The sequence below is a fragment of the Mustela lutreola genome, chromosome 6, assembly GCF_030435805.1.
Source record: "Mustela lutreola isolate mMusLut2 chromosome 6, mMusLut2.pri, whole genome shotgun sequence".
In the NCBI taxonomy this organism is placed as follows: Eukaryota; Metazoa; Chordata; class Mammalia; order Carnivora; family Mustelidae; genus Mustela; species Mustela lutreola.
Window position 1 is genome coordinate 114,672,795 of NC_081295.1, and position 25,313 is coordinate 114,698,107.

Genomic DNA, 25,313 nt, shown 5'->3' on the forward strand with positions numbered 1-25,313 from the left:
AACTGACTTCCAACAGATATAATGAAAAACTAATTAATTACAAAAGATTATGTTTTATTATAGGAAAAAAATACACATACATGTTTTATTTTACTATGTTTGTGTGCATGTGTATGTTAAATCACATGGTTTTGTTTGCATTCAGATCTTAGAGAAGCATTCAAAGATGAGCTTTAAAATTATTTACCAAGCAGGCACCTGGGTGGCTCAGTTGGTTAAACAACTGCCTGGAGTCCCAGGATCAAGTCCCACATCAGGCCCTCTGCTCATCGGGGAGCCGGCTTCTCCCTCTGCCCCTTGCCCCTTTCATGCTCGCTCTCTCTCTCTCAAATAAATAAAATCTTAAAAAAAAAAAAATTATTTACCAAGCTATTGTATTATATTGTATTATAATTATAATTGTATTATAATTGTATTATAATTATAAATTATATAATTTTGACCTCTTCAAAACTATTGACTGTTAATCTAACTAAAACCTCTCTTCAGTTAATGCACTTAATAATATCACCTTATTAACTGAGGGTTGCCGGGGGTGGCGGTAGGGAGAGGGTGGTTGGGTTATGGACATTGGGGGAGGTATGTGCTATGGTGAGTTCTGTGAAGTATGTAAACCTGGCAATTCACAGACCTTTATCCCTGGGGCCAATAATACATTATATGTCAATAAAAAATAAAAAATTATAATATCAACTTATTTGTTATTGCCATTAATTTTTCTTGCTGTGAGATAATTCTGATCACCTCCACTAATGGGCATGTCCTAAAGAATTATGGATTAGCCTCAAGCTTTGAGAATATGCCTTGCACTTTTAATTACATATACTTAACAACTGCATTGGGAGAAATTAAACTTAGAAACTTTTAGATGTATTTAATTTTAGTTACAATGAAAAAGCCACATAAAAGTGTTAAATATTCAGTAATATAACTCAGACTTCATGAGTTAGATAAAATACATATATATTTCGGATAAAGTCAGTCAGATGGTTGTAGCAGGGATAAACTTAGGCTATTACTCATTGTATTATAGTAAATTGCTTCCCCAAAGTAGCCTATTCTTGGTTTGAATCCATAGTCTTTATGTCTTAGACCTGTATTCTACTAATGTTATACACAAGAGATAACTGATGTAACAATGCAGCATCATGTGCATATGGAACTGTAATTCAAATGATAGGTATGAATTTTGAAGATAAAGGAAAGTGAACCCTAATGTAAACTGTGTCACACAGTAAGTAGGGAAGACCTGGCACTTCTCTTGTAAGAATATATGTTACTCATGGTCCCCCTGCATTGTTAGGTCAATATAAGTAATTAGTATATGAACTTCGATAGGACCTATGGTCATCTCAAATACAATGAGGAGTTTTCTTTTTAAAACTACACTGCCACTCTGTGGGGTGCCTGGACGGCTCAGTTGGTTAAATGTCTTTTTTTTTTTTTTTTTTTTTTTTTTAAGATTTCATTTATTTATTTGAGAGAGAGAGAGAACAATACCAGGGTGAGGAGAAGAGGGAACCTGCCACAGCTTGATCTAGGACTGGTCCCAGGACCCTGGGGTCACAGCTTAAGCCCAAGGCAGCCACTTAACCATCTGAGCCACCCAGGCACCCCAAATATCTGTCTCTTGATCTTAGCTCAGGTCTTGATCTCAGGACCATGAGTTAAAGCCCTGTGTTGGGGGGCTACCTAGAAAAAACCAAAACAACAACAAACCCCAAAACAAAAAACAAACAAACATACTGCAACTTGTTTAATCAAAAATATGTTTCATGCGCTCTGGTGAGTGCTGTGAAGTCTGTAAACCTGATGATTCATAGACCTGTCCCCCTGGGGCTAATAATACACTGTATATTTATTAAAAATTTTTAAAAATTATAAAAAAATATGTTTCAGTTTATTAATACACCTACACTCAATCCTAAATACATTGTAAAAGACTGTAAGAGTAATTCCTCAAAGTAATAAACTTATGTTCTGATATGAGTTTTGGGCACTTATAAGTTTATTATTATTTAGGTTGTTGGAGGAAAAATGACCGACTTAGGACGCCTTGGTGCCTTCATCACCAAAGTAAAGAAGGGTAGCCTTGCAGATGTAGTTGGACACTTAAGAGCAGGTAAACTTTCTTTTTAATATTTAAACAGTCTGTACTCCTTGCATGAATTGGTGGTTTTCAATTTGGGGTAAGTTACATATGAATCAAATAACTAATTTTAGTGCATGAATAAAGACTTTTGTCCTGATGTGGGTATTTACTGATTGCAGTAATAAGCAATGATACATCAGTTTGGAGATACATCAGCAGTTTGGAGAGAGTAAGTTTAGGAATCTTTTTTTAAATTTTATTTGTTTAAAAATAGATACAAATGCTGCAGGATTCCTAGTTTTTGTAGATGACTGCATAATGTTGCTACAAAAATCCAAAGCAATTTACTCTTATAGAAAAAATAGTATCACTACTTAATTCTTTAGTTTATATCTTAAACTATTAGAATTGCTAAAGGTTTTCACAGTGGTCCCAAACACTTGCAGTAGTAGTTTTTAGTAAAATACAACCATCATCACATTTCTTACACAGATGATGTAATAAAATATTTGTTAATTTAATTGTGGTGTGTATTGAACTCATGCAGGTGTGCTAATTCTTGGTATTTGGAAATTTACCTCCTGTTGCTCTGTAACCTTAACGTGATCTAATAAAATCATTTAATATATTCAGATATACCATATTCAGTAGCAACATACTTTAAAATCTATTTTGGTTAACTTGTTTATTCTTCATTTTAGTTAAAATCATATTAACTTTTTTTTTCTGGTTTACTTCACAGTTTAGTAGAAACCTTTTGGTTGGCGTGTCTGCTTATGCATTTGAAAGACAATTACAGTGAAAACAGAACAAGCTAAACTGTAGAATTGAGGATCAGTAACCCATAACACACATAAAGAGAACATTTCTTGGCTGATTTCAATTTTTATAACTTAAGACTGTAATAACCGAGACCTCTAGAAAAGTGTTTTGTAACTGTTAAAGACATTTTTGTTGTAATCAATTACCAGGCTATCAGTTCAAAATCATTTAGGTTTTTTTCTTTGATTGAGACTTCCTATGCAGGTGTTGTATAGGGAGAAAAATCAAATCAGAGAGTTTATCCATCTGCAGTACATATGGCTTTGAAGATGTATAGAGGTACAGTGCACTGTTGTTTACTATTAGGGACTAGTTATGAAACTAGTTAGAAAATAACTCAATCAGCAGTGACTATGTCAATAAACTGAGTCTTTGCTTGTTCAAAGATTGAAAAATCAGCCTTAGAAAGTGAAAATCCCTTTAAAAAAAAGTATAAATCCCTTAAATCAATGTAATGCTCTAATTTTACTATAGAAATCTGAATTTGTTGGGGTTCCTGAGTGGCTCAGTCATTAAGCGTCTCCCTTTGGCTCAGGTCATGATCCCAGACTCCTGGGATCAAGCCCCATATTGGGTTCCGGGCTTCACAGGAAGCCTGCTTCTCCCTCTCCCACTCCCCGTGCTTGTGTTCCCCTCTCTAGCTGTGTCTCTGTCAAATAATAAATACAATCTTTAAAAAAAAAAAAAGAAGAAGAAGAAATCTGAATGTGCAAATCATATCATAAACATATAGCTTTTGATTTTGTCTTTGTATTTTAATTAAAGATTATGTAAGAGAGTCAGTAAAGGGTTTTTTTTCTGAAAAACCCTTCTAGGCACACTTAAATAACCCTTAGTGTGCCTAGAGCCTGAGAAACTTAAATCTAAATGCTAAAGCTCAGCTTAAATAAGTATAAAACATACAAGTGGACTTTTCACTTCAAGCAATTGATGCATTTGAAAAAAGTATTTTAATAAATTAAGTCATATATTCTGTTTGATATACATTGTCATTTAGGGATGGTTTTCCTTCTGTTTGCATATAAGCACCATTGGCCTATGCAATGCTGTGTTTATTAGCGTGACCTTTGCTCCGCATTTGCATTGTTGCTTTAATCTTGCCTTAACTTTCTGTACTGCTTCTTTCCCTTAAATCCATGCACTGTGCCACAATTTGTTTAATCATCAAAAGCACAAAGTTGACGCTGACATGCACCTTATTAAAGCCTTTCACTGTCTCCCCCTCTTCATCTGCTTAAGTCAAAGCTCTGTAGTTCTGTTCTCTGCTATCCAGCCATTAATCCATTCACCTTACCTTCTGCCAAGGCAGTCTGCCTACATGTCGTTGGCAAGCTGCCCGTCTCTGAGACCTGGTCCATGCTTCTTGTCTACCTGGCTGCTTCTCTGCTCTGTGCTGTGTGTGTTGAAGTCCTTTTCATCCTTCAAAAGGCATCTAAAGTTGCCTTAATTCTAAAGTGTTTCCTGATACCTCACCTGGAACAGTAACTAATTACTATCTCCCTAGCTCTTACCTTCTACTTACTCCTATCATTGCATATGACATTTTAGTAAAGATAATCATTCCTGTTTCTCCCCCACAAAATGTAAGGACAGAGGAAATCTCCTTTTCATCTTTCCATCATCGTATTCTACGTCTCTGCCTGAAGAGATTATCCACATAAAAATACATATTGTTTAAAAAAACCCACCCACCTTCTAGTTTAGGAGGTATTGATTTGTAAAGAAACGCATGTATTAAGTTAATATGGTGTTAAAAGTTATACTTCCAGGTTGCTGTCTATAAAGAGGAGAATTTTATAATTCAGTGCTTTTGCAAAATGTTGACTGCAGCTCATTACCGGGTAGTTACATTAATTTAATGGTTTGTATCCATTTTTTTAAAAAATTTGAGATAGAACATGATAAAATAAGGGATATCAGGGTAAGTACTGTTTCAGAAAATATTTTTTCGTATACACACACACATACATATATATACTCACATGATGTAAACTTTATTTCTTTTCTCGGTCAAACAAATTTAAATGACTGAATATATTTTAAATTTATAATTATATTTTATTTCTTTTTAAAAAATGAAGTATATTCATTGCCTATTTAAAAAACCTTGCTGGATAACTTCTTAGGACAAACTATTAGATGTCATTTAACTGTTGATACTAAGCATACTCTTACAAACCAAAGCAGCATCATATATGCTTAAAAAAAAATTTTTTTTTTAAATTTTTGAGTAAGCCAGCATTTGGGAAAAAACAATTTTTTTCTACTTCCTTTCACAGATGGACCTAAAAACAAAGTTTTCATGCTTACAATTAGCTTCATATGTATAACAATCATATTGATTCATTAGTTCAATCTACATTTCCTTACCTACTGAAATGTTACAGGCACTGAGAATAAAAAAATGAGTAGAAACAAAACAAATTAAGACACTTCAAAGTATCCTTAAGTTTGGGATATTTTGGTAGAGCCTACCATTGTGAATTGATGGGTACTATTCAGAGAACTATTTAGGATCTAAAACTGCTCTAAATATTCATGAAAATAAATAATTTTTCCCAAATGATCTATGGTGATATGTCTAATTAAAATATCAAAAATTAGCTCATGTATTTTAACATCATATTATTCTCCTTGATCAATCTTAGAATATTTAACCAATTTTAATAAGTACTATAGTTTTTATTATTATAAAATATTTCTTCATTTTATTTTAATGCTCACAATATATAATATGTATAGAATGTGTGTGTTATGAACATCTGGAAGTGGGTTAACTGTCATGCAACAGTTCTACATCTGCTTGCTTTGTAACTTTGCCATAGCTACCTGCGTTACCCTATGGGTATGAACTCAAATCCTTTCATGCATTTTTATTCTGTTGTGTGTCTGATAAAGACAATGAAGCATGACTCATAATTGGAAAATTCATGCTAATAAATGTTAATTGCTATTTCAACCAAAAACAAAGCAGGATTTATGCCGAGTTCAATAAGAATCTTTCACATATAGAGCCGCCTGCATTTATTATATGGAGGACATGCTGCTAATTATTATTTTTTAATGTTTCCAAATAGGCTGTGCTAATTCCATCCCATAGCATGAGATTATTTTTTATATTATTTCTGGTATATTTCAAAAGATAAAGGTAGTTTTGTAATGTACTGTTTCCTGTGACCAGTAATATTCTATGGAGGAAAGAAAAAAGGGGGAAAAAAAAAAAGAAGAAAAGAAAAAAATGTTTAGAAGAACCATTTAGCTGACATTATATGTCAGTCAATTTGCTTTTGAGAGCAGGGTCTAGACAATTAAACTATTTGTATATGTTTTGCATTTCTTTGTTAAAAAAAAAGAGAAAAGATAAGAAAAAAAGAAAGAGAATATATAAGGTAAAAAAATACCCTTTTTTTTAAATTCAAGGGGATGAAGTTCTAGAATGGAATGGTAAACCCCTGCCGGGAGCTACAAATGAAGAAGTTTACAACATTATTTTAGAATCAAAATCAGAACCTCAAGTTGAAATTATTGTTTCAAGGCCTATTGGGTAAGGCTAAAAAAACTTACTTCTTAAGTTTAGTAAATTACATGTATTAGCAGGGTTTTAAAAAGAAGTTTATACATTCATACAGTACATGTTAACATGGATAGTTTTTTTTTCAATTATGGGCATACATTTTAGATTTTTAAAATTTCTTAATTTTTTAAACTTGAATGCTGAATTTTCTTCACTACATTTTAGAAGCTCCACATTTAACACTTGTAATATCAAAAAATATTGATACTTTTTTTCAGAAGTGAACTATAAACTAAAATTATTTTCTTTTAATGACAAAACTGTTTATTTTTAGTAACTCTTACTTCATGAGTAGTATTTCCTTAAAGAGAGTCACTAACTTGTCTTTTTATGGTATTTAAAATAGTAATTGTTTCATATCTACATGAACTTTTTATTATTTTACTAAGAATAGAATTTTTTTTCTATAATTTTTACCCATGGGTAGTGCCAATTTTTATTTAGAATCAAGCAAGTGTGAAATATTTTAACCTTTTAGTTGGTCATAATAATTGGCATAATATTTTTTTAACTTTAATTTTTAGCATAATTATCTCTAGCCAATGGGATATTTTTTATATTTGTACATAAAGTTCTCCACATCATTAGCTTTTCCTGAATAGTCCACAAAGTCCAAATATTCTTTTTGCCGGGCTGTCATTTTTTGGAAGGCATTTAAAATTGTCTCATTATAGTTGGCTTGATGTTTAAATATATTTTTGGAAATAATTCCCTCTTTCCCTTATTCTCTAAAATATTGTAGAGCCATTAGTTCAAGACTTTTTATGTTGAAAAAGTAGTAGCCTTAAATTTTTGTTGTCCTCATGTATATATGTCAATGCAAAACATACAAGAAAATATAGTTATCCTAATTTTCAAAGGACTGAAACTGTATTATCATATATTTCAAAGAATAATATATATAAACTCTAAAATAAAAGCAAGATTATAAACAATTTTAAGTGGTGGTTATTAATAATAAACATTGAAGACATTTGCAAAAGTATTGTACATTTCCATGCAGATTTTTTAAAAATAGCAACACTATATAATTTATTCTAGTTTTACATGGCATGTGTTCTAGTGCTGAGGTAAATATGAGGCTGGAAAAGAGGTAAGTAAATTGGAAAATTAATCAAAGTATAAAAATAAATTAAAATCAAGCATTGTACACATTGCCAAATACTTGCAGATATGTAGAGGTTTAAAAGTAATCAGCTAAAATATTGATTCATGGTAACTTTAAAAAAATAAACAGACAATTAAGGTGGACTGGAATAACAATTTCATTATTTTTACTTTTGTATGAAAATAATTTAAAAGGTAATAATCTGCATAGCCAAATCCTAAATTGTCGTGGATTATGGAATTCAAAGAAATATGGAATGCAAAGATTATATTTAAATAAAAATCAAATTTTATATGAACCTTCCAGTTAATAGAGAAATTATTAGACTCCTAGAAGAACAATTCTAGCTGTACTTAATAATTATGTTTAATATAGTTCTGTGACTAATTTAAAACAGAAAGCAATATTTATTCATAGTTTAGTGGCATAGTAATTCCATAAATCATTCCTAATATAACCTATGTGCACATTGATCAACATGGTCTAAGAAACATCAGCCATCTGCAGTATTGACCAATTTTACCAACCTACCAATTGTCTTGGCATTTGTGCTTATAATTGGTATTAGAACTATTCTATTATCTTACTTATGAGTAGAATGAGTAGAACTAATTAAGAAGTCTTGTTTGTAAACATATAAATTTATGCCTAAAAATATTACTGAGGTAATTAACATTAATAAATTTGATTCAAAATCACCTTAAAGTGTGTTTTTACAACTTCTCCATCTTTCTTTCACAGACATATAAAATCCAAAGCTTGTGCCTGGTTTTAGAGTTCCAAATTCTAATTTCCATAATTGACTTCGGGGCTGGTTTAAAAAGTTGTACTATCTAAAAAATTATTCTTTCTCAGGGCATCTGGGTGGCTCAGTGGGTTAAGCCTCTGCCTTCAGCCCCGGTCATGATCTCAGGGTCCTGGGATCGAGCCCCACATTGGGCTCTCTGCTCAGCGGGAAGCCTGCTTCCTCCTCTCTCTCTCTGACTACCTCTCTGCCTACTTGTGATCTCTGTCAAATAAATAAATAAAATCTTTAAAAAAAAATTATTCTTTCTAGATTTTCTTAAAAATATACTTTTATTTGCCTGGATGAATTTAGAATAAGGTAACAGAAGATAAACCGTTGGTTTCTTGGGTCATACGTATTGAAGATTAGTTTCTTAATTATCATATGAAATGCTTTATATAAAACATTAGTTGTTCAAAAATTTGTAATAAAATGTATTTATAAAATACACAACACAGGATGTATTATCTTTGAAATAAGTATAATATTATAGGTATGAAAATTACTTTGCACAAAACAAGTGAAAATGAGGTCAGGAAAATAAACTTGTTTTTATTTGTGTTCCCCCCCACCAAAAAGTACAAAGAAAAGTCAAAGTGAAGTTAGGTCACAGGTAAGTGGTTAGAAATTCTTAAATAATACTCAAACATTATTGTAATAATTCTGTCAGTCCTAGCTAACTCCAGTCTGCTTTAATATGTCATATTAATACTTGCATATTATTAATCTCCTTAAACTGATATTAAACTATCTTTGAAAAACCAGAGGTAAAGTAGTTCTTTGTAGTACACTTCCCAAACCAAGCTGGTCCAGGGTGCTTAAGGTCACAGTGGATAATGGATTAAGCTGAGGTTATAGTAAACATTTATTCAGAGTAATTTGTGAGTGTGACAGGAATGGGTGTTCTCACAAGTCACTTTCTAATCATACAGTAAATGGCCATATATTTAGCTAACTTCAGTATAGAGATATAAATCTCTATATAGGGCTATATATGTGTATATGAATTATGTATTCACATATATAAAATATTTTAGCTTTTTTGTTGCAAGCTTGAACCATTTTTAATTTCCAAAGCAGCTCATCCTTTTTATTTTATTAACTTTGCCCATGATATTCACCCTATTATTTTATTATCAAGAAATGTTTTCATCCCTTTCATTCAGTAAACTCTTTCAGATGTGTTTGTAAAACATATTACTGATTTGTAAAATGTGTCATTTTGATTTTCTAGAATTGAAATAAAATATTACCTTTAACATTTTTTTATTTCCAAAACTTGCTGTTTTGGTAGTAAAAATATTGTGGTCATTTTAGCCACAATATTAGTCTGATTGTTGTCATGTTGAAGTGTTTTGCTGTTAAATATATAAAAACTTATTTTTACTACAGTTTGTGTGTGTGTGTGCATGTGTGTGTGGTATTTGACATCTATGCACATTAGTAATTGCCTTGATAGTGACTCCTGTCCATTCCCACCTGTAAAGACCCAAAAGGATTGTTCACACCACTGAAATAAAATGTGGTTGTGATTGCCTCAGGCAGGGTAATTTAGCTAATGGGATTTTCACCATACCCTATTTCTTTTAGTGACATTCCACGGATTCCTGAGAGCTCCCATCCTCCACTGGAGTCCAGTGAGTATAAGATTTATTTGTTGTTATCATATGTACTGAATGAAATTGAAGAATAAAGATTTATCATTTGCTTTAGTTATTTGATATAAATGAATTGGTATTAGTATAGTAAGGTTATCTTCAATGATGTCTGAAGGTGGCAACTGTGACAATCATTGAAAACCCAAAGTTCTACTTTAAGATTTTTTTTTTAAGATTTCTTTAAGATTTTTTTTTTTTTATGGCTATCCAAAAATATTAACTGGCAGTACCCTCTGCATCATAACAGGACCCTCATAGAGCTCAATTAATAAACCAGTACTAGCTATGTTTGCTGTAGGTAAAAATGTATTGTGGTACCGGATTATTCATTCTGTTTGGTAATTAGGCTGAGCTAGACTTTCTAGTTAGGAAATGAGCACATTAATAGATATTTTAAAAGAAGCATAATATAAACACTGGTATTGTATGTGAGTGATGAATCACTGAATTCTACTCCAGAAACCAGTAATGCACTGATGTTAACCACCTAAAATTTAAATTAAAATAATAATAACAGAATTTTAAAAAATAAAAATAATAAAAAATATTAAACTGTCTGGTAGGGTCATGGAAATGAGTGAGTGGAGTAGAGGTAAAGTTCAGTGGGCATAAGAGAGTCAGGAGACAGTGAGGCTAGAGGGTTGCATTATCTACATAGCCATTAAAGGCATTCCAGGTGATGGAAGATGACAATGTGTGCAGTGAAGTCTAGACAGGTAAGGAGGTGAAAGTGATGCAGATATTTACTCTGCAACGGATTGGCATTAACTTCACAATACCTTGGGCTTGATGAGCAAGTGTTCTTATGTAACCCATTTATGGAGATATAAAATACAAGTGATTTGAGAGGAAAACAAGTGTTCATAGTTATAAGGAGGTAGAAAGTATGTGAATGGGATAGACAAGGATCTGCATATCAAATGCAGACCAGTATGCATACCTGCTGGAGATGAGCCCATATTTGGATTTGAGCTTTCTGATAACTAATACAAAGAGGGAAATGGGACCTGTTGCATAATTTATAGCTGATACTATTTAAAAATAAACTGTTATAATATTACAAACAAATTGATTATTAGAAGCAACAGTATTCTTGTCCTAGGACCCAAGAAAAAAATTATTCTAAGGATATTTGAAAAGAGAAACATAGTAACAAAGAATTTTATAGAATTCTATCTTGAAGGCTTTGGAGAGCACAGAGTGATGGTATGTGGCTTAACTTAGACTTAATTTGTGTGTATAGGAAAAAGTGTGTGGATCATACTCCGTGTGAAGGTGAAGTAGATCTCTTGTGGAGAATCACTGGAGACAGCATTCTCAGCCATTCAAGAGATTCATTTTTAAGATCAGAACTGAGATAGATGGGGGCAAGGGGTTGCATAGGTTGTTCCATAGGTTAATTGTCTTACTCTTGGTTTTGGCTCAGGTCATGATCTCAGGGTCATGAATCAAGCTCCATGTTAGGCTCCCCACTCAGTGGGGAGTCTGCTGGAGATTTTCTCCCTCTCCCTCTGCTTCTCCCCCAGCTCCTGCACACACTCTTTCTCAAAGTAAATAAATACATCTTAAAAAAAAAAAAAAAAAAAAACCTAAGATAGATGGTAAATCTTATTTTAAAAGGAATGAATTCTAGGCTTAGATGTAGCTCATAAATTATATGTGCATTCATTTTAATTTCAGCAAGGACAGTTCATAATAGATGATACTTTAGCCAAGATAATTAAAATAACAGGCATCATCTTTCTTAATCACTAAAGCATGAAGCCTTTACCTACATGGGAGGTTATGCCAGAACCTAAACTGTACAAATACCCCCCAGAAATATATAAGACCAATATTACATTGGAGCAAAAAAATATAAAATTTAATTACATCTTTTAAATCCTTTAAAATAGGCAATTAACCAAAGAAGACCGTATGATAATTTTCTGTGACTATCCAATTAAAAGTTGATTCTACTCTTATTGATGGTATTGAATTATAGTTTTATACAAATAACAGGTACATTTAACATTTCATAAAAAATATTCTCGCATGCTTATTATAAATGGGTCACTAAAAATTACTTAATTTTTTTCTCATTTTAGGTTCAAGTTCCTTTGAATCTCAGAAGATGGAAAGGCCTTCCATTTCTGTTATTTCTCCAACAAGTCCTGGAGCCCTAAAAGATGCCCCACAAGTCTTGCCAGGACAACTTTCTGTATGTATTTTTCACACATGTTGGAGACCACTAGTCTTTGCTCACTGTTCTGAATCTGTCCTTAAAAATGAAGGGATATTTGTCCTTTAAATGTTCCCCCAAATTTGAAGTCTGTCCTTCAGATATATGTCTTATATTTAACACCGTAGTCTATTCCCAATTTTTACATGTATTTATTAAATTTAGATGAGTCTTTATTTATATATTTATTTGAAAATATTTGTTGAGTGCCTGCAATGTACCCAGGTGTTGTAAACAATCAATGATAAATGACAACATAAGTAGATAAAACACCCATTATGTTTTGTGTGCTGTATAAAAGTTTCTAAGGTAGGTAGTTGGTTCAACATGATCAACTCTGAAGGTCATGTTCCACTCACTTAACACCCTTATGAGCCTGGAGCCTGAAAAAAATTCTTTTAAAAATACCTATTTTAACTTCTTGAGTTATTTGGTGAAATACTTCATTTCTGGTATCAATCCAAAAAACTATAGTTTTTCTTACTGTTGCTTAATATATGATGTGGAGAAAGCCAGAGTAAAGAAACTATGGCAAACCATTACAAAATGCCACATCTATGCAGATTATGGTAGAAGACGGGACATTTATATTCATAAATAAAAGAAACCTTGCTTTTAAACTATTCTCTAAATAGTTTACTTTTTCTCCTTTGGTAACATGTGGGTTTCTATAATCTGTTCTTGCTACTTTCCTCTTGGCATTTAATTAAACAAAGAAGGTAACTGTAAGCTTGCTGTTATTTTTAAAACCATTCCTGGTTTTAACTTCTATTTTTAGTAAATTAAATACCTTTTTATAGTCCTTTCTGTTTATTTTATCTGCACTGCCCCGTGTGTGTGTGTGTGTGTGTGAATCTCTTATATACTCCACCAGTATTTTAGGAGGGATAAAAATCTGTTTTAGTTTTATGAAAAACACATCTCTGTTATTAATTGAGAACAGAGATATGGATTCATATGGATTCAGGTTTGAATCTTTAATCTGCCCTATACTATGAAAGACCAGTCATGCATGTTAAATTAGTTTATTTTTTTATAATAACTTTTAAATATGTTCAGTATATTCCCTTTAGATAACTTTTGCTCATAGTTCTTACTCAACCATAAAACTAACTTCTAAATTAAAGAAATAGTAATCTTAACATTGATCACTGCCAGCACAAATACTATATTGACTGCTGAAGTTCTGGTTTTTAGGAGTTTGCTGATATTTTAGTGTGCAGTTTTCCCATTTTTTCTTTATTCAAACTATTATGGAATCTTAGTAGAAATATCATTATTTGGCCTTCACTTTGTCAAAGGTATATAATGCCCCTTTCTTGCCTTCCTTGTTCTTTTCCTCTTTTCTATTATAGGTTAATTATAAAAATTAAATGAGGGGGGGGGACCCAGAAAACAGCAGTACCTGGTGTAAAGGAGGCCCACAGTAAATATGTTTCCTGACTGCTACCAAATCACTTGTGTAAATTGCTTATTCATTAAACCTCATTTCAACACATATGGTACTACAAAATGTATTTAGCTACACCATAATCATTAAGTCATTTATAATCACCAAACACTGGCACTTAGCACTTAAAGACAAGGATAATTATGTTAATATCCCCTTCTTCCTTTTTTATAAAATTTATATCAGTTTTATTTTCATAACCTGATATGAGAGAGTATAACACTATAGGCTTGCCCACTGTAAGTCATGTTTAAAATACATAAAGAGAAAAGTCACGTCATAAGTAGTTATGCTTTCAATTTGGAATTCTTTTCAGAAATAATATTTATAGTTGTAATTTAAAAGTTCTTCAAAAATGGTTTTAGTATTTTTTTTAAGAATTGTAATACTTCATGATTTTACCAATAATTCCTTTCTTCATTGATCATAGGTGAAGTTGTGGTATGATAAAGTGGGACACCAGCTGATTGTAAATGTTCTTCAAGCAACAGATTTACCGACTAGAGTAGATGGGCGTCCCAGGAATCCCTATGTGAAAATGTATTTTCTTCCAGATAGAAGGTAGTGAATAATTTCAGAAAAAATATGCAAAAATTCTTAGTAATAGAAAAAGTACAATAGCATCTCCTGTGATATAGTTTTATTTAGTTTTAAAGCCTTATCAAGGTAAAATTGTTATACAAAAAATTGCACATAATTAATGTGTATATTTTGATGAGTTTGAAGATATGCATATGCACACCTGTGATACTGTTTTAAAATATAGCAAATCATTCTCTGTAAGGGAATAAAGTATGTTCTCCCTGAAAAAAAGAATCCCTCAAGCTTTATATATGTTTTAAAAAATAATGTTACCAATTTAAAAATTTTTCATTAACTTGTTTATACACCTATTCGCCTTGGATAGCTATACATCATTTAGAATGTACCTTTGTGTATATATACCTATTATCCTAACTACCGCTTACATTATAGGTAAAATTAGAATAGTGTTCAACTCTAGAGTCTTTTTTAGACTTAGGTTAAAAGTTGTGGATTAAAAATAGTAAAAAAAAAAACAAAATCCCAGTAGCAGTACTACATGTCACTACAGAAGATGGCAGCAGATACTTCATTTTGCTGTTTCATTTACAAGACATACTTATTTTTCAGTGATAAAAGCAAAAGAAGGACCAAAACAGTAAAGAAAGTCCTAGAACCCAAATGGAATCAAACATTTGTCTATTCACATGTACATCGTAGAGATTTTAGAGAACGGATGTTAGAAATAACTGTGTGGGATCAACCAAGAGTACAAGAAGAAGAGAGTGAATTTCTTGGAGAGGTGACGTATGCTGTACAGATTAGCCAAATGCTTATTGAAGTTTCTGTGATATGTACTAATTACAGTTGCTTTAAAATTTGCTTTGGTCAAGACACTTGATTTAATTTAAGAACTGCCCTTTCAGATCCTCATAGAATTGGAGACAGCACTTTTAGATGATGAGCCCCATTGGTATAAACTTCAGACACATGATGAATCTTCACTACCTCTGCCTCAGCCATCACCTTTCATGCCAAGGCGACACATTCATGGAGAAAGCTCTAGCAAAAAACTTCAAAGTAGGTTAAAGTTATTTTTAGTTAACCAGAATTAGTTATGTTGCAATGATCCAATTAGAGATTGATATTCCAAATATTTTTCAAATGTTTATTAGAGATCAAAATATTGGAAAATTATTTATTTCTTTAAAGAGACTTCGCAAAACTATTTTCTCTATTTCCCTAATGAAATGTATGTATGGTATAGTGGAGTGGTTCCAGAGCTGAAAGTTTAAAAACTCTGAATTACCATTCTTTGCCCAATACCCATTGAGTTGTTTTTATTATTAATGAGTTGCTAAATATACGGTTCTTGATAACTTTATAGTTGCTGGGTATTTGTAGTATTATTATTCATAAGAAACATTTTTAAACAAATATTGTAAAGTATGTTTATTGTTACTCATCTGGCGATTGGGGAAAAAAGAGTATTCTTTTCTGCATGTGTCCATTAAATTTTGAGATATGACTAAAAAATCATCTGAAACTTGGGAACTACATTTTGGTAATCTAGAACCAAATTGTTTTGCTCTAATGATTGAATATTTCATGTTAGTACCTCTCTGATCACTCATTTTCTCAAAGTTAATGTTTCATGCAGTATAATGGCTAATTTTGAAGAATAAACATAAATATTTTATCCAGGGCCATGATGTCCTTTTTAATAATATGAGCTCAATAGATTTCCAGCCAAGAAAGTCTTTCACCCTTCCCCCATCCTCCCACCCTCCCTGAACAGTGGAGGAGGGCACCGAATTGGGCAGGAAACTGTATACACTTCACTGTAGGCTTTTATATATATATTATATGTGTATAGCGCATTAATTAAAGAAAATATGAAAATTTAAGTGATTAAACAGAGCAAATACTGAGAAAATGTTATCTTTGGAGAACAAACTTTTTTTTTTTTTTTTTAATCAGCTTAGCATTTACTTTGTGTTATTCTTGTCCCAAATGTACTTAGTAGTAACGTCATTAGCCTTTAAAAAGTTTTTTTGACCATGTCCTTTACATTTCATAAACCAATAAGACACAGAGGTATCTGTTTGCCTTACTGTTGTGCAGGATCTCAGCGAATCAGTGATAGTGACATCTCAGATTATGAGGTTGATGATGGTATTGGAGTAGTTCCTCCAGGTGCGTGGGTGAAGAGCATGGCCCTGCTTCACTGTGCTTCTCATGCTTGTGTTCACTGTCAATTTCCAGACTGACTTGGGATACTGAGCTGGAGATTCGTAGCACAGAGAAATCAGTATTCTTTTATTCCATGGTGACTTGTGTTCCAAATTATTAAGAAAGTTTAAAATGGACTAGTAACTATTCATTAATAGTCCCACATATTTAATTCAGCCAGATTTTTTCTTAGAAGCTAAGATGGCTAGCCAGGTTGAAATCATTCTTTCACAATGCTCCAAGCATAAGCATAAATACAAATTTCATTTTGAAAGGATGTGGTTCATTTTCTCAAATAAAAATTCCATTTTTCTATGTTTTATATTATATGCCTATGATTTTTCCTTCCTCTCTTTCTGAAAATAATGTAGCCTTCCATGGAATATACTGAGAAAGGTGCATGGCAGGGTTTAAAATTGCATGTGGCATGGCTTACCTTTTAATGCTTTTGTGATGTGTTTACCACTTATTATACCTAGAATGTGTATGTACGTATTGAAGTAAGGAAATGCCTTAGAAAGATTCAGTATTCGTTTTAAGTTAACATCTTTTTGTCACTGTCCAGTTAGTAAAATTTTTGTGGCTTGTGTGATTCAAATCTATGTTTCTCAGCTGACTCTTGTCAGAAAGTGAGTAAAACCAAGTAGTAAAGACTTATTTTCCTGGTACTAATCCTGTGCTATTTCCTTGACTTACTAGAAAAAAGTAAAAAGTAAGGAAATATCAGTGCTTGCTATGGCAGCCCATATACTAAGAAGTAAGGAAATTTCAAATAAGAAGTAAAGAGACAATCTTGGAACATATTAATATGAGTTATTAAAGGCATTTCTTTAGGACATTAATGATATATGACCCCTTAATTTATGTGATTTTTCAGCTGAGATGCACTTAATTTGAGGGCAATGATTTTGGGAAAGTCAGTGGACAGATTCCACACAAGTCACTAAATTCACAATTCGAAGAGATACATAACAACTTCTGTAAAATTAGGAGAAATTATGGAGAGTTCTCTAAAATTAGGTTTATTTGCTTCCTGTATAATTCAGAGAAAATATTGTATTTAATCACTGTATGACATTAGCAAATATTCTTAAAAACAATAAGCCTAGTGCTGTTCATATCTGTGTTCTTAGATAATACTCTGATATCAGACTGCAAGAGTTTTAAATATTAGTGGATTAAATTTCATATTTTGTTTTGTTTGTTTTTTAAAGTATCATAATAATTAGACACATTCTTCACAGAAACTTTAATATTACATTCAACAGAATATTTGTTTTTTTTTTAATTGAAAGTGGAAGAGTGATTGTACATTAAATCCACTGACATATTTAAATAGGAATCAGATGAATCATGGTAGGAAAGTCATCAAGCCTTTCTAACAAGAATCGTGGCCATTAATCTTAATGTGGTCATTACCAACTCATCTAAACAGAATTTACTTCTGTGTGTGGTTCTCCAGTTTTATTCACCCAGAATTTCACATTTTTTAATGATGAGGCAAGAGCAAATGGATGAAAGAATAAATGGCCAATTGAATAGATACTGAATTACTAAAATGTTAAGTTTCCTGTCATTTTCCTGAGAGATCACACAGATAGAGGCCAAAAGGGGAGTTACAGGATCCACTACAATTGGAATTATTCATCTTTGGATACCACTAAAAAACACTGAGTTTCAAAAATGTTTACATTCTGTACTGAAACAAACAATATTATGATTTTTATAAATATATGTAATCTTTTATCATGTGGAAGCAGTGCCTAAATTTTCATTTCAAGTAATATTCATTTTTATTTAGCATTTAAAAAGTAATGAGGCAGGACTTTTAAAAGAATATAACAAATCAGGGGCGCCTGGGTGGCTCAGTGGGTTAAAGCCTCTGCCTTTGGTTTAGGTCATGATCTCAGGATCCTGGGATTGAGTACCACTTCAGGCTCTCTGCTCAGCAGGGAACATGCTTCCCCCTCCCCCTCCGCTTGCTTCTCTGCCTACTTCTCTGCCTACTTGTGATCTCTATCTCTCTCTGTCAAATAAATAAATAAATAAATAAAATCTTTTTAAAAAAATAAAAGAAGAATAAAAATAACCATATGCAGATTGCCCTTATATGGGCAAAACATGTGGTGGTAACCCCAATCTTTCTGAGCATTACTACAAATTCAGAAAATGAAAAAACAAACAAATAAACACACTCTAACTTTGAGTTAACCAAAACATTGAAATGAGCATAAATTAGCAATTTCCTTCCCCCTTTTTCTGAAGGTAAAGAATATGTGTTGTAAGCAGTAAATTAAACATAATACAAAGAAAACCAAATTCTTTTGAAAAGTGTCAAAAACCTATGTATACGAATTAGGATAAGATAAAAAAAAGATATCACTCTCTAGATATCACTCTCTACGTAAATAGAAAGAACCCATGGGAAAAATCAGTTATACCCTTCTAACAGTAAGATATCTAAATTCTCTAAGTTATTTCTTAGTAGTTAATTATATCAAATATGAAAGTGTCATTTATATACCTTGAATTCTCATTGAAATCTTGAAATGGTGCTCCCAATTCAATCCTGACCTTCCATAATTATTGTATGATTGAAGTTATAATACAGTTTATACACCTGAACAATGACAAAGAAACTTTCCTATGTGGAATTCAAAATAACAGCTTAATTGCTATGATTTTTGTTATAGAATGAAGTATATGAAATTATAAATTATAACATTTATGGTTATATTATTTGGTCATTATACTGATGTTCTTAGAATGACAGAATTGTTGGGCATCTCTGATCATGATATTGTCATTTTGAATTGTCACTCATAAACATTTATGAAATGTTTAGATACATTTCTTTAAACTTAGTTAAAATATACAGTCACAGCAAATAAACTATTGGAGAATTTTACTCTGCCTTCAATAATGATGTTTCATGGCATATTTTAATATAATGTAGGAGTTACTAAGTAAATAAATGAAGAAAAGTTCAAACTACCCAGTTAAATTTAATGTTTTCATGTTTCATGTACTTTTATGTAGTTGTAAATATAGTTATTTTTCCTTTGGCCACAGAATTTTTTATTTTCCTTTCAATAATGGCAAACAATGATCCTTGTGGGAAAAAAAATTAATTAAACCATTACTTCAATTTGAGATTGAATTATGGCTTTGTCTTAACTAAATCAGAGATGATATAAACCTTTTTGTTTCAGGGGAGAATGAATTTAGAATTTATTTTTAATTTTTAATTGCAATTATCTTAACTGCATAAACTAAATTATGTTATCAACACATTTGTGGAATAGTTTCAGATGTCTGAGGTAGATTTGGTGATTGGAGAGTTAATTTTCTCTGCATTATTGCCACAGTCATCACCATCCATACACTATATTCATTTGAAAATTACAGTATTATATGTAGTTTGCAAAATTCAGTGAATATTTGTAATAGTGAAGATCTAGTACTCTTCTTTGTTAACTAAAATTGATAAGATAACATTTTCTTTTCTTTTTTTTTTTTCTGCAAAGCCACCTGAAATCCAGCTAAAATAGTTTATCCTTCGGAAGAAAAATTCAAATAACATTTAAAAAGACCCCAGATTTCTAAGCATTGACTTATCTGTTAACTATAGTTCACTGTCAATGAAAAATCACTCACTCACTCACTTTTTAATTTAAAATAGTATCCCAGCTCATCCTAACATCTGAGACATCAGCTTTATTATTCATATGCAGTATCTCCATGGGCACCTTTGAACAAATCTGTAACCTGTTTTTATGCATGTATATGTTACACTCTGTGTACGTATACTTAATAGTTTTGAAGAGAAAAGCTAATAATACTGATTGCATGGCATTTGTTGTAGTAGGTCAGTGGCTGCTTTAGATAGAATTTGATATTTCCACATTAATGTTTACATTATCGAAGAATACTGACAGATTTTTTGTGTGTACTCTTGCCAGTAGGTTATAGGTCTAGTGCTAGAGAAAGTAAATCTACAACATTAACTGTGCCAGAACAGCAAAGAACAACTCATCACCGCTCACGTTCAGTATCTCCTCACCGCGGCGATGATCAGGGAAGGCCGCGTTCACGTTTACCAAATGTGCCATTACAGAGGTAGGCTTTGAGATGGGCTTCAAGTCTCTGACAGTACTTTTTAATTTTAATATACAATGTAACCTGCCTCAAGACTGTTACTGACATGAAATAATGGTTTAATCAGTCATTTTTTTTTCCAAAATCATTTGTAAGCAAAAATGTCTTTTTATCCATTACTCCACCTGTATTACATTCTGTTCTTGAATCTTGAGAAATTTTTTCCAGGAGGTAGAAGAAGTTTATGTCCCAAGCACTGTTTTTGAATAACTATCTTGTATTCTGTTGGCTAGTTTTTTCTCCTGTTAGGAAAAATTGTATAATGGATAACTTGTGGAGAGAAATGGCAAAGAATAAAAGGTTAAGAGGCAGAATGTGTTTTTAAGAAATTTAGAATTTAGAAAAAAATTTTTTAGAATTTAGAATTGTCTTTTTGAAACACTTTAAGTGCTTCAAAAGTACATGCAACTTAGGTAATGTAGTGCTGTATTTTATCTTATCCTAAAATATACTTCTGAAACTTAAATTAAGTATGCAGACGAAAATTGTCATTTTTTGACAGAGGTGCAAGAGAAGGTTGGAGAAATGTAGCACAGGCAAAGCACTCCTAGAGAATAAATACCTTTAACTCAATTGATAAAATATGTATTCAATTATGATAACAACACTTTTCAAGCCATGCCAGCCTTCTGCCAGTTACTGATAGATATTCGCCATTAGTCTGTCTGCTAGATTTGGGAAGAGTATACATTTTGATGCGTTTGTATTTTTGGAATCATTTTAGGAGTTTAGATGAAATTCATCCAACAAGAAGGTCACGTTCTCCAACTAGACACCATGATGCCTCCCGAAGTCCGGTTGATCACAGATCCAGAGATGTGGACAGTCAGTATTTATCAGAACAAGACAGGTATTTGTTCAAACTGTGATCTCACCATTATAACTCTTTATTTGCTCTTTTTTAGTGTATGATAAATATCTTTGACATTATACATCAGAATGTAAAAGTATTTAATCACTTAAAACTGAACTTTTAAGGAATAGCTGTTAGGATATTCTAATAGAAATGCAACTGTAGGAAATATTTGGCTAATGTTATATTGTCATAATATGTGCATTTTTTTTACAATTGAAATTTATGTTTAGCCAATTTAAAATCTATAGCTTATTGTTTCTAAATTGTAGAAGGAAGCCTATATAATCAATTTTCAAATATGGGATGTTATTGCTGTAATTATATAATTATTTTTTTATGTTATTAAACAATTTTGGATACAGGTCATCTGAAAGACATTGCAGAGTTTCTGTGAGAACTTCAATAATAATATTTTTATATACCTTATTTCCATAAAATGTCTATAAAGTATGAAATATATGAGATGGAGTTTTTCGTATAAATAAGTACTTTTTGGACACAATTACTAAAAATCTACATGACAACTCCTTTTTTCTACATGCCCATAGACTTTCTTCGCAAACGAACCACATACCTGTGTAATATGCCAGACCACAAGCTCCGGATCTGATTTAAGGTTTTAGAACACCCACCTTATTGAATATTCTCTTCTGGGTTTTTAAAAGTGGAGGAACTTTTGGGAAGGAGTAGGGAAATGTTAGTTGTGCTTCATGATTGACTTTTTGTGGTGTAGTCAAGGACACAGAACTCAATAGAGCTGCTTAATCCATTTTTGTCATCCTACTGTGGGAAGTGGTGCCAGGACCTTGAAGAGTGAAATCATATTGGGGACTGAGATAAGAACTGATCTGGGGAATGGGATTCTACACTGCTCAGCCTGAGTTGAGTTGAATGAGGGCCACTTGTCAACATCCACTTGGGTCACTTTCAATTTAGGTGAGGATGGAAAAAAAAAATGACTTCTTGACCAGGGCATTTAATGAAGTGAAATTAATCTGAGCACAGAAAAAGTACCAGTTTTTAGAATAAAATAATTCTAGTCAAGTATATTCATGATTGGTTAAGAACAAATATTGATAATTGCATTTTTAGTATCCGTAAAAGCCAAGAGGACTCATGCTTTGAGTTCCAGTGAGCATCAGAAAGTCCAGATATGTAGGCCTTTCAGAAGTTTTAAAAATACCCAGGTCTCCCATCCAAGTGCTGTGAAGTGTGTAAACCTGGTGATTCACAGACCTGGGGATAAAAATATATGTATATAAAAAATATATGTTTATAAAAAAAAAAAAAAAAAAAAAAAAAAAATACCCAGGTCTCTGGAATTGGTCTTATTTGGGGAAGATTTAGTTTAGTTTTGTTTTAATATTCTTGAAAGTCACTTGGAAATACAATAGCAAATCAACAACAGTGAGGACTTTGACCATGATGTTTGTACTTTATTGTTTAAATTTTTTGAAATGCTGTCATGTTTATTTTTGTTTAACCTCTCGAGCAAATATGCTAGTGCAGACAATCTGGTTTCTTCCCTTTTCACGTTTTCATCGGCATACCATTTGCATTATCCATGTCATTTAATGCCTCATGATTTATCTGTTTCATCCACCACCCATCCTGTCTGTGCAGTGAGCTTCTTATGCTGCCCAGAGCAAAACGAGGACGAAGTGCAGAATGCCTACACACTACCAGGTAAATACAGGGATTTGGTAATGGTAACTGTGTGTGATAACTCTCTTTCCATTCTACTATTCTTTCTTCTCGCCCTTAAAGGTATTATTACAAATATGTAAAATTAATTTCCCGAGTATTCAAAATTTGTTTTGTTTTATTGGAGGTTGTGGAAAGGTTCCAAATATATTTTAATTCTAATCCAGGCAGACTGCTTTTCTATATGTTTTTTCAAATTCCAGAGACTGACGAGCCTCTGTGGAACTGTTTATGCATTCCTAAAACCGAGGAACCGATTTCCGCAATTACAATTCAAAATACTCACTGTGAGCGTCCCCACCCCTGCCCCTGGCAGCACACACACACACACCTGTCTAGTCACAAGAGGTCTGATCTGTGCATGGCAGTGTTATTGTTTTGATGATTATGTTTGTTTTAGCCTTTTTTTAATTTCCTTTTGGAATCTGCCATTGTTTATATTCTGTTTGCTTTTAATAAAATCTTATAGCAGTTACTTCTTACTAGCTGAGCATCAACTTCCTTCTTGATGAAGAATGAGAATGTTTGACCTTTAACTTCTAAACCCTCCCTGCCTTCATCCCCCCACTAGTTTAGCAGGGTTGCAATACAAACTTTCTCATATAAGCATGCAACAATATGCTGCCTCTTTAAAGATGAAAAGAAAAAGAGATGTAATATTCTCCTGTAATTTGGAGTTTAGAATCTGATACTTTACCTCTCATTCTGTCTTGGATTTCATAATCAAAATAAATAAGTTAATTAGTAAATCTCCTACAGATTACTCATAGGATGCAGTCCGCAAACACTTACTGTCAATTTAGAGTTAATAGAAGGTAAGGAAGTAGAAAGTCAGTGAAACAAACTGACAACCCAGGCAAACTTTTTCAGATATATTGGCCAATACGAAGACAGTAGGAAAGAGGAGGAAAGAGCTATGACTGGACAAATGGGGAGCATATTTTGTCTGCATGGAATGTGTGGCTCTTCTCAGTTATACTAACGTGATCATGCTAATAAAAATTGTTTCAGCTTCTTATATATATAAAATTATCCTATTGATAACAATCTCCATGTCTTCCTGTAGTGCCACAGGGAGGGGAAAAAAATGAGGAAATACTAGTTTTGATTGTGAACTGGGGAAAAATATAAAATTATAAATATTATAAAAATTATCTCAGATTCTTAATAATGTTCAGCTGCCCAGGCTTACTATTAGTTGTTTTTCCTAGCAAATAGTTTGTCAGTAGGAACAATGTTTTTACAAATTCAAAAAGTTTTTTTTTTCTCATAGTCCTATTGATTTGACTATGACTGTAAAAAAAAAAAAAGTAAAATAAATTTAGACGAATGGAACTAGAACAGCTAAATATATTTTTTCTTTCCCATATTTTCTACATATAAAGGTGAAATATCAGTATATGCAAAATATGATATGCTGGTAATGTCATCATTTTGTACAGTCTTCAAATATATCATTTCATATTCACCTAGCAATTTTAAGAATAAAATTTGAGGATTTGCTACTTTCTAACAAGCAAAGAAAATAAAATTCATTGAACACCAAACATAGTGTTGACATTAATGTAGTTTATCTCAATTCTCTGGCAGTAATTATATGATACGAATGCTATTACCCTCACTTTACAGATGAGGAAAGATGCTGAGAAAGTTTAATTTGATAAGTAACGAGCAAGGATTCAAAATCAGGTCTATTGACATTTTCCACTAAACTAGTTTTTCCACAATTAGATTCTGAAGAGTTGGTGTGGTGCCAATAAAAGAGTTTGTGAGTCAAACAGATTTTGGAAACTTTGCAAATTATAGTCACTCCCTGAAGATTTAGTGTGCACAGCATGTTAGAGTCAAGAAATCTGTCTCATGTTGTTTAATCCATTTTCTGCTTATTTATTTTAATAATTAAAATATTCAATTATAATTATAGCTAAAATTATTATAACTTAATACTTAAAATAATACGTATCTTAACCATTAAACCCTTTTTCATAAAAACACGACCCAAGAAAGTAATATTGTGCAGAAAATTCTATATATAACTGCCTTACTATGTCCTGGATACTTTATATCTGTTATCTAATTCTCTGAGCACCCCTATTAAGTGGATGTTATTTCCTCTTTTATATAAATGT

At 32.1% G+C, this 25,313-nt stretch overlaps 1 protein-coding gene across 49 annotated transcripts in view; it reads left to right on the top strand.

Moving 5' to 3' along the window:
* Positions 1-25,313, top strand: part of RIMS1 (regulating synaptic membrane exocytosis 1) — a 501,274-nt gene that overhangs the window by 331,846 nt on the left and 144,115 nt on the right. For 22 of the 49 annotated variants that reach the window (XM_059178404.1, XM_059178408.1, XM_059178427.1 and 19 more), the window contains 11 exons: positions 2,023-2,122; positions 6,335-6,458; positions 9,974-10,020; positions 12,129-12,241; positions 14,143-14,273; positions 14,865-15,036; positions 15,161-15,314; positions 16,359-16,430; positions 20,429-20,585; positions 21,349-21,474; positions 23,104-23,166. In XM_059178404.1, the coding sequence (XP_059034387.1) occupies positions 2,023-2,122; positions 6,335-6,458; positions 9,974-10,020; positions 12,129-12,241; positions 14,143-14,273; positions 14,865-15,036; positions 15,161-15,314; positions 16,359-16,430; positions 20,429-20,585; positions 21,349-21,474; positions 23,104-23,166 (1,259 nt within the window). The remainder of the gene's footprint in view (positions 1-2,022; positions 2,123-6,334; positions 6,459-9,973; positions 10,021-12,128; positions 12,242-14,142; positions 14,274-14,864; positions 15,037-15,160; positions 15,315-16,358; positions 16,431-20,428; positions 20,586-21,348; positions 21,475-23,103; positions 23,167-25,313) is intronic. The other 27 variants (XM_059178405.1, XM_059178420.1, XM_059178422.1 and 24 more) reach the window with 4 other exon arrangements.